Below are 10125 nucleotides of genomic sequence, written 5' to 3' on the forward strand. Positions count from 1 at the left end.
ATTTCTGGTATATTAGGCTGAAAATCTGATTGAGGTAAATTACATTTAGTTCCTGTCATGGCAACACTGAAATAAGTTAATATACAGTACACATGGCTCAGGATCTGATATGTGTCACATGGGAAATAAAAGCAAAACATGACGCACTCAGTCCAGACGAAAAGCCATCTCTTTCTGCCTTTCTGTTCAGTGATACCACCTTATTAACCCTGGCTCTGTCACCTAGCATATAGCATAGCACGAATGTCACACGCAGTGGGGTATTTTAATAGGACCGCACACTTTTTAAAACACTCCCAGCCCTCACTTATTGTTTGTGCATGCCATAACCATGCGACAGACAAAAAGATTAGCACGTTTAAGGGAAAGAATCCTCATTCTTCAGACTGTTAGATGATGTGGCATTACCTCTGCACCAGACACTGCTGTTGAATCCCTGCTGCTTGTATTCTAAAAATGTGTCTTACGTGTGTTAAGAGTGTGTCAGTAACATATCAGCGCAGTCATAATGATATAAGAGGGCTGTGACTAATATGTTGTTGGAAGAGATGAGTTGCTGTTACTGTAAATCTATGTTGTTGTAATTCCTACTGATGGACAACAGAGGGTGATAGAGGTTATTCATTACACAAAACACCTTTAATTTAGCAGGTATAGTCTAAATCCATCAATTCTGAGCAATGGAAGTATGAGTTTTAATTGTCCAGAATGTACAAAATGCATCTTGAGTGGTTTCTTTGCAGCAGTGCTTTGCAGTAAAGTCTAATAAAACCATTACATGTGGTGACAAGAACATGATATTCCATTTAAGATAAACAACCGCGACACAAATGTGTCCTTTTGAGTCTAATTTTTACCCCTAGGATGATCTTATGTGAGGTCGAGCCTCTGAGCCCCGGTGTTACAACCTTCCCATCTGTTTGTATTATCCATATTGGCCAGATAATCAGACTGAATTGCCATTTTGTTTTCACTGCACTGCTTGAAAATGTAGGTGGCCATTCAGAGATACAGAGCGAGGCTACATCCATACATCCCCTGCATTAATAGCCCATCTCTCTCTCTCTCTCTCTTTCTCTCTCTAAAATGAAAGCAGGTCTCAATTAAGTTAAAAAGTCCATTACACAAATACACAAGTTCAACATTCATTCATTTTAATACTACTAAAAGGAGTGTATTGGGGGTGTAAACCCACATCTGACTACTTTTTCACTGCAAAACAGATTATTCTGAGGTAAATCCAGAATATCATGTCATATATAGAAATAAATAAAGTCACATAAAGTGAGGCAAGATCAATTATAAAAGCATTAACTTATATTTCTGAAAGTACTGATTTTTGTCTTACGGTGGCTGCTGACTAGAGCCTACAACACCTCTCCCTTTACCCTCCATTACTGTTAACAAGTACACTCTTTATAGGCTATTGACAATGTATTAAAAAATCTCACATGTGATGATGCCTCTCTTTCTAAATCTGGATGCAGTACCCTGAAGGTGACATCATTTGGGACACCTTCATGCATCTGTGTTTCCACACTGAACACTCAATGCCCATACAGACGGACCACATATGTATTGATCACTGGGATCCAGCAGAAGCGAAGTGCTTTTTCACCTGCCCTGTTGGAATGAAATGTATTGTCTTTCCAATTCATTTCAGATGGTCCGCAAACAGCAAAATTTCTATATTTATTTATATATTATATTATATTTCTAGAGGGAATACTACTATAGAATACTGCCTCGGTCAAGCAGTGATGAGTCCATAGTGAATATATAAGCTACTGTATAGTCTTTGATGCCTGCAGTATAAGGCATATATTTGATCTTGTCAATGTTTTAAAACGTACTACAAGCATATTATACATTTACTGCATTAGGGTCTTTAGTAATCAACTAAACTGCTGACGAACATGCATCTGAAAAAAAAAGAAGAAGAAAATATTCAGGTAAGTAAGGTACAGTAATGCTACCTACCTGTCCCGTAAGCTTTGGCCACCAGCCATGTGAGGCTGCAACAGATTTTGGCTCGGGAGAAGTCATAGTGCTCAAAAGACTTTACTGCTGGAGCAACGAATGTCTTCTTAACATCCCTGACGTCCTGAACTTCACCCATATTCCTCCCCTGGATTGTATTCTTGAAAAACCCCTATGAAGCAGCAACACAACGCGAAAGCATCCCACGACTGGAATTTCGTGGGAGAAAAAAAAACAAAAAACAATGAAAGGCTGGAAAAACGATGAGATGCGGCGTCTTTCCGGAGACTGTCCACAACTTCTCCCAGTGATAAAATGCCGGGTTGGCTGCGGGTTTTTTTTTCCGTCCTGTTGACACAATGAGTCGCTAGTCCAGTTGTTTTTTATCCATTCTGCTGTCTAGTTGAACTGGGCTTCGTCGGACCAAGCTGGGAAGGTTTCCTTGGATTTCAGAAGAAAAACTGCTCTTCAGCCGGAATGAATGTAGAAATACTTCCATTCTTTGGGTTCTCCGGAAGCAGACGGCTTCTCCCTTTCATGTCCGCGTATTCTTGTAAGGATAACCTATGTATTTTGCATTCCCTCCTCTATTCAATCTCTCAGCGCCGTGGTGCGGTTTTCGTGCCGCACTGTGGCTCTCCAAGCCCCGCACCTTTGTTGTGCAACGCGCATGCGCGGCTGCTACTTTCAAATACAGTCGGAAATGTTATGACTTCGGTTGAGGGGTATGTTGCTTTTGCCCTGTATTGCATTTTCGTGCTATGGGTATATGTTTAAAGTGAGAAATTGTTATAGACTGCATCCTATCTCTCTGACATACTTACCCCGCGACAGCAGGCGCATTTAAACCATATCATTCAGTATTCTTACACCACATGAGTGTAAAAGCTTAGGTTTAATGTTTGAGTTTTTCGATGAATGCACGAAAAGAGGACAGCCTGAATGCAATCACAAAACAAAAAGCTGAACGGTTTTAATTACATATATCCACGTGTTCTCAACCTGACAGACAGACAGACAGACAGACCTCGTACTTATTCCGCCAGTTGAATGATCTTGTACACAGCTCAGTTATCCAGGAGGTCTGCACATGATCGAATCGACAAATTTAACACAATTGCAAGATATTGACAAAAGCAATATCCAGAATTGCAGAAATAAAATGTATGACAAAACAGCAATATGATTAAGTGCTGTAGCGCTGCAGAGATGCCCTGCCATACAAACCCTGTTCTTCACATGTAAGTAAACATGTTTGTTAGGTTGACAGTATATATAAGGGTAGGCTACAGACCACAACAAATGGCACATTATCATGATTTTAATCGTTTTTCAGTGAAAATAAAAACTCAAAAATGATCATTCGCACTAATCGTGAAACACATCGCAACCCTAATATCTAATAATAATGACAATATGATTTTTCTTTGCCATATCCTGTAGCCATTTTCTCCAGCCACACCCTCACTGTAAACCATGACTTAAAAGACTCCGGATTTCTATAAAGATAAAATATTTAATATATTTTTTTAAAGCAGGTTTAGTTCTTATAAGAAGGTCTCTCATAAAGAAACCCACTGTCAGCGACAGCAGACATAGCAGAAAAGCGCTGTTCCACGAACCACATTACCCGGCGTGCAAAGCAACATTGCGTCATTCGTGTGCGTCGATGATTGTTTTGAACCGTCGGAAGAGGATGCGTGGAGGTGTGTAATGTAATGTAATGTAATGTAATGTAATGTTGTTTGTTTTTAGGAAACATTGAGCTCAGATACTAACTGAAGACATGGCCGAACTGTGGTTTGGAAATGGCTTTTTCAAAATACACGACAATGCCAAAGCTCTTGTCTTGTTGTCAGTGGCAGCCAGGAGTTAACGTTATTTTTGTCTTTGTGTGGCTGTAATTTGGTTGCTTTACGACACATTTCTACCTCTGTGAATATTAGTCTTAGCCATTAAGTCATGTAAGGTGGATTTATGATGCGTTGTAAATGGCAGGAAAGTCATTGGCCAAGTGTATCACATTTCATTGTTAATAAAATGTGAAATAACGTTATTCTGTACAAACCTAAACTCGAGTTTCCACCATTTGACCAAGTTGCTGTTACCATTAAAACGACAACCACCAAATCCTTGACACGAAACTAATGTAAATATCTGTTGTTGTTTTTTTGGGGATGTTCACAGGTTAATAATACATAAAAGATGTTTATGCCAAGAGCCCTGAAAGTGAAGAGACCCGCCCAGGGTTCAAGCCGAGCTTTGAATAAGAAAAGCAAGGTAGATGAGGAGGCGCGAAAAGATGAAGGTGGTTCAGTGACACCTGTTCAGAAGGAGGAAGCGTGTGAAGGCACCAACACACAGAATGAGACGATACAAGCAGGCGGAGACTCTGCAGGTTTGACAGAGAGCTCGGTGAGTGAAGATGGACATAAGTCTGCCTCAAGTGACACGGAGGAAGAAGAAGAAGAGGAGGAGGAGGAACCTGTGAAATCATTCAAAAAGAGCCAGAGATGGCCAGAGCCAGGAGAGCCCGTCTGTGTGATGTGTGGTCGCTATGGGGAGTACATTTGTGACAGCACAGACAACGACGTTTGCAGCCTTGAGTGCAAAGCCAAACATTTGGCCCACATGGGGATGGGCACCGGGGCCGATGTGTTCGACCGGAAGGACAAAAATGGAGACGAAAGGACTCAACAGCCAGTGCGTGGAAGCGAAGCAGGCTATTCCTACACGGAAGATCGATTCATAGCAGGCCTTTCAGACGAGCAGGTGCAGCGGATTAAACAGGAGCTGGGCATTGAAACCCAGGGTAAAGATGTCAGGAGACCCATCGTTGAGTTTGAACACTGCGGCTTCCCCGCCACGCTGAGCGGCAACCTGAAAAAGGCCGGCTATGAGGCGCCCACGCCGATCCAGATGCAGATGGTGCCTGTTGGTCTCACCGGCAGGGACGTGATTGCCAGCGCTGACACAGGCTCAGGGAAGACTGTAGCCTTCCTGCTGCCAGTGGTAGTGAGGGCACTGGAGGTACAGTAATGCAGCGAACATCCGGCGGGATAAATCAATGCATTTCTACAAGTTGGGGGGAAAACAAATGCAGCCACAGTCTACAGCTAAGGGCATTTTTAGCCATGAGAATCCATTGATCACTTAGGAATACTGATGTTGAGTGGAGAGTAAACATTTGCACACATCTCCATGATTGAGGTGGATAGGATGAATAAAAGAAGAAATGCAGTTTTTATCATAAAAGCTTAAGAACTTGCAGAGCAGAACAGTTTCATGAGAACAATTCTGTACAATTTGATCCTTTGACTCATGCTGGTAATCAGCAGTTCTGAGTAATTCTTATGGAGACAGTTTATCTTGTTACATCGTGTTACAATGTCAGGCAAAGTTCTACCAAAATGTTAGACTTTTTTTTTTTTTTTTTTTCCATTTTTATTTTGTCTGTTTTAAATAACAATAGCATTTTTTTAGGTTCCTTAATTACCAATATACAAGCGACCATCGGTAAGATAGGCACAGGAGAGGTCATTTTGTTCTTTTGGGCAAAGTCTTGAGAATTATTGGATTCTGAATTTATTTATTTTCAAGGAAAACAACTGAATATCACAAAAAAAAGTATTATTATTATTCACAAATTTCTTTAGTAGACATGGACTCTATAACATTACTTGCTTTAACTGCTTTTGGACTTGCATACGTATTGATGCTTTACATTTTCTTATTTTAGAAACCAGCGCACAGTGGGAGTAGCCCCGTGGCTCTCATACTGACCCCCACCAGGGAGTTGGCCATTCAGATAGAGAGGCAGGCCAAGGAGCTGGTGATAGGCCTCCCCAACATGAGAACCGCGCTGCTGGTCGGTGGCATGCCGCTTCCCCAACAACTCCACCGCCTCAAAAGCAGCATCAAAGTACAGTCTCTGTTTTTACAATCATTTCCTCCTCCCCCATCCAAACATTATTTTAAGTGTTTAACTTTCTACATTATCATGTTTTTTTAAATCCCCGTTAGATTATCATAGCCACGCCTGGGCGACTCCTTGAGATCTTGAAGCAGAAGGCGGTGCAGCTGGACAAAGTGAAAGTCGTGGTCGTTGATGAGGTTTGTTTTGAGAACAAAAAGGGAGATTAATATTAATGTATTTCATTAAGACTTAATTTGTGGTGATACAGCAGTTTTTTTAATTATTTGTCTGATTTTAATTTGACATGACGAGCAAACAATGAGAATTTTATGATAGCTAATTTTAGGATGGCACTGTTATAGCTGGGATAGGTTCCAATAGATGATAGTAATAGTCCAAGAGTTTTGCCTTTATAAGTGGGGTCCAGTATTCAGTTATGTGCCTGTTTAGTGTGTAGAAATCATGTGTCCATATGTATCTGTGGTCTATGCTGTAGGTCGACACTATGTTGAAGATGGGCTTCCAGCAGCAGGTGCTGGAGGTTTTGGAGCAAGTCCCCGAAGAACGGCAGACTCTGTTGGCGTCAGCCACCATCCCAACGGGGACAGAGGAGCTGGCTGCTCGATTGGTTCGTGACCCCGTCCGTATTGCTATTGGTGAGAAGAACCAGCCCTGCGCCAACGTGAGGCAGATACTCCTGTGGACGGAGGAACCCTCCAAGAAGAAAAAGCTGTTTGAGATTCTCAATGTAGGTTACAGAGTTGATGTTTAGACTGCATGGTTTTCAACTGTGACTTGGAGGGGTACGTTTACATAACAGTCTCCCTTTTGTCAGAAAGTCTGGTTCTCACTTAAAGTCTTAAAAGACAGATTCTGGGTGGAGGATCACTTTAAGCTCACTTCCACTGCCAAAATAGATTTTCTTTAAGAGGTCAGCAGTTTTATTTTTTGTGTAAGACCAAGTCTAATTGTACTCTGGGGAAAGTGCTTTGGTAGGGACCAAAGCAGAAAGTGGGTTATTATCTCAATTTTAGTTTACAGTGGGTTTATCACTCAAGTCTTGATACGCACTGGTACCAGCTTGGTATTTTATTAACTGACTGTTTAGAGGTGGTAATTCCTTAAGCGCCCAAGACCAGCCTCCCCACTACACCATATTTAGACAGCCATTGCTGCAGCCCTGGCCCCCGTCTGGAGGAAATGGGTGGGCCCCGAGCCATGGCCCCACTCCAGGAATCCCAGCAATGGCTTGCACCATTTATACAGGGCAGGACAGGAAGGGTCTGCTTTAGTTAACCCGGTGAAGAAGTGTTGTTGGACCATTGTGTGAGGAACAGAAGCTACTTCTCTGTGTAGAAGGCGGTCGTGATGGCGATTTTTCTGTTAAGCCAAGTTATTCGTGACTGCTGTTATTTAATACAGCTCAGAGTATAAAGGCCACTGTCTCTGAACAGGGAGAAGTAGTGGGTCTTGCAAGAATACTGTAGAATTGGAGGACTATTAGAATGGGACAACCTAAGAAAACCCAAAACTTGAGAGTGGACATAACTCACTCAGAAATCCCCCATAACAGCTGTTTGATATGTTGCAGCTCTTACAGAATGGTAAATGAATATTTGCTCAAACTTAAGTCAGGAAATCATATCATGTTTTCACAAGTTTGAGCTACAACAATAGACCTAGAGCTAAAAGAAGCCCCATCATTATCACTTTACCTATCCTACTGTTCTAGACAAACCCTTTTATTAGTCAATGTGGGAAATACATATTTGGATTTGATAATAAGGGACAGATGCAAACAGCATTCTTTTAAAAACATGTATTCAGTGTAAAACTGTTCCTGCTCTGTCCAGGTATGAATGGTAATGAATGAACTGGGACCAGGTAATAGGAGAAAGGTTTCACTCATCTTACAGTACACATTATATTTAACCGTAGCTTCTGTTACATCAGCTGGTATATGCTTTTTAGTTGCAGCAAATAAAGGCAAAAAGGGGAATATGATGTTTTCTGAAGCATGTCAGCCAGTTGCCTCAAAAGTATGCTGCTGGCTAGAGAGTCATGACTGCCATCTGCTGGAGGATTTTAACCTTTTAAATGTGTCCAATGTTTTGCAAATTCTATGTAATAGTTTTAAATTTTAACATTTTTTTATAATCTTGCAGCTTAAAAACATAATAATAAATTAAAGTTTAGAACTTAAATAGTCAATATACAGTACATTTTAGCTCAATCTGCATTTAGAGTTACTGAAATATCTGTATGTAGAAATGTAAAATGTAAAAAATATGATCTCACCTTGCTCCTATTTCTTTTTTTCATTGTGGCTTTACAGGACAGTAAGCTGTACCAGCCTCCGGTGGTGGTGTTTGTAGAGTGTAAACTGGGGGCTGATATGCTGTGTGAGGCGGTCGCCAAGGTGACAGACCTCAAAACTGTGGCAATCCACTCTGACAAGACCCAGTGGGAACGCAACCGCATCCTCAGGGTGAGGCCAGTGGCAGCCAGAGCATGCACAGTGAAGTGGACAAATAGCAGCTCTCCCATGTTTGGAGTCTGAGAGTGTTGCTCCTGAATAACTTGTAGCTGAAAGACCACAAACGCCAAGAGCTGAGACTTAACAGACCGTGTTTATCAGTATATTTATTGCAGACGGATGATGTCAAAACCACAGCTTCTGTTCTTCTCTTTCTAGGTTAAACAAACAGACAAAAAAGGAATGTGGAGAAGTAAAACATTAATAGATATGATTATATAAAGCCTTAAATAATCCAGCTTTAATTTGGAGGCCATTCAACAGCAGATTATCCCTCCTGACTATAATTAAATAATAAATTATAACCTTTTTATGTGTTTTTTTTTTTATTTAGAAGGAAAAAATGATCACTGCATGGCATTATGATATATGTTCTGCCTGTGCTTATTCCAACATCTCATTGAAGCTATTTATACTTACATTGAGATGGAGTTTTTATATGGCACACCATTACATCAGATGGAATGTCTTTTACATCATTTTAAGAGCATTTTGTTGAGATTAATTGTATATTTTGTATCTTTGGAATTAAAAAAATTAAAAGAAAATTAATTTCTAGGGTTCAGTTGTTTATAAAGATGTACCAATTTGTTAAAATCTTCCATCATAATATTGTTTTCTCCAATATTTAAGTCCTAATGACACTAGTGTTTGTCGCATTTTACTCACTGAGTTCCACAAGTTGCATATTGGTGAAAATGAGGTCATTCATAATGTTTGCTGAACACGTCTGACTGTAATATTTGCTCTGTTGGGTGTCAGGGTCTTCTGGATGGAGACTTTGAAGTGGTGATTAGTACAGGTGTGCTAGGCAGAGGACTGGACCTCGTCAACGTCAGATTGGTGGTTAATTTTGACATGCCAAACACAATGGATGAGTATGTCCATCAGGTTAGTATTACTAATTTCACTTTCCAATAATTAGCAGTGATCATTTAATAATGATGACTAAAAGTTATTCAATCCTATTTTTCATCCTTAAGTAAATGTCTAATACTACTAATTACCATCACAGCTAAATTATGGAATTAATCGCACACACGGACAGTTTTAAAGAAGGCAAATGACTATATTTTCTCCCTCATTTCTTCCACTCCAGGTGGGCAGGGCAGGTCGGCTGGGGCACAGAGGAACAGCCATCACCTTTGTCAATAACAACAACAAGCGGCTGTTCTTGGAGGTGGTGAACCGGGTCAAACCCACTGGGTCCATCCTGCCCCCCCAGCTCCTCAACTCACCCCATCTCCATGAGCAGCAGAGGAGGGAAAAACAGAAAGCCAAGCAGGGCTCCGATGATGTGCTGGTCACCAAGAACAATCTGTTAGACATCATAAAGAAACACGACCGACGCAAAAAGTAGCAAGCTCTTCCCATCATGCCTACAATGAAACTATCTGTATATTGAGTAAATGCTAAATGTTTAGTTTGTATATTGTTTTTATTGAGAAAATAAAATTGAATTTTGATGTATTCTGAATAATTATGTTGCGTTATTAATGCAAGACTATTTATTCAAATAGAGGGTTATCTTCTCTAATCCAATAACTTCAACGCAGGTCCTCCAGCTGAAGGACAGTCTGCTTTGGTGTACCATTATTGAAGACTGATAAAAATAACACTGCTTTCAATTTCACTGTGTTTTATTAAGTTTCTGGACAGCACGTCTTGATATCAAAAGATCTCCTAAACTGGG

General features: G+C 40.6%; 2 protein-coding genes across 6 annotated transcripts in view; one reads left to right on the top strand and one right to left on the bottom strand.

Moving 5' to 3' along the window:
- The window catches only part of camsap2a (calmodulin regulated spectrin-associated protein family, member 2a), a 53000-nt gene extending 50379 nt beyond the window's left edge, over nt 1-2621 (bottom strand). For 3 of the 4 annotated variants that reach the window (XM_035653900.1, XM_035653898.1, XM_035653899.1), the window contains exon 1: nt 1981-2621. In XM_035653900.1, coding sequence (XP_035509793.1) covers nt 1981-2119 — 139 coding nt within the window. In that variant the 5' untranslated portion in view covers nt 2120-2621. The remainder of the gene's footprint in view (nt 1-1980) is intronic. The other variant, XM_035653896.1, reaches the window with a different exon arrangement.
- Nucleotides 2622-3620: 999 nt separating this feature from the next.
- On the top strand, nt 3621-9905 carry ddx59 (DEAD (Asp-Glu-Ala-Asp) box polypeptide 59). 2 transcript variants are annotated; one of them, XM_035653824.1, is made up of 8 exons: nt 3621-3686; nt 4168-5010; nt 5720-5902; nt 6004-6093; nt 6393-6644; nt 8232-8384; nt 9195-9323; nt 9532-9792. In XM_035653824.1, the coding sequence occupies exons 2-8, from the start codon at nt 4186-4188 to the stop codon at nt 9790-9792; spliced, it is 1893 nt and encodes a 630-aa protein (XP_035509717.1). In that variant the 5' UTR covers nt 3621-3686; nt 4168-4185. The 2 variants fall into 2 exon arrangements, with proteins under 2 accessions (XP_035509717.1, XP_035509718.1); XM_035653825.1 differs by lacking the exon at nt 3621-3686 and having other exon boundaries at nt 4186-5010; nt 9532-9905.
- The last annotated feature ends 220 nt before the right edge of the window (nt 9906-10125 follow it).

Source organism: Morone saxatilis, unplaced genomic scaffold, assembly GCF_004916995.1.
Source record: "Morone saxatilis isolate NCDOM2014 unplaced genomic scaffold, NCSU_SB_2.0 Contig12, whole genome shotgun sequence".
Classification (NCBI taxonomy): Eukaryota; Metazoa; Chordata; class Actinopteri; family Moronidae; genus Morone; species Morone saxatilis.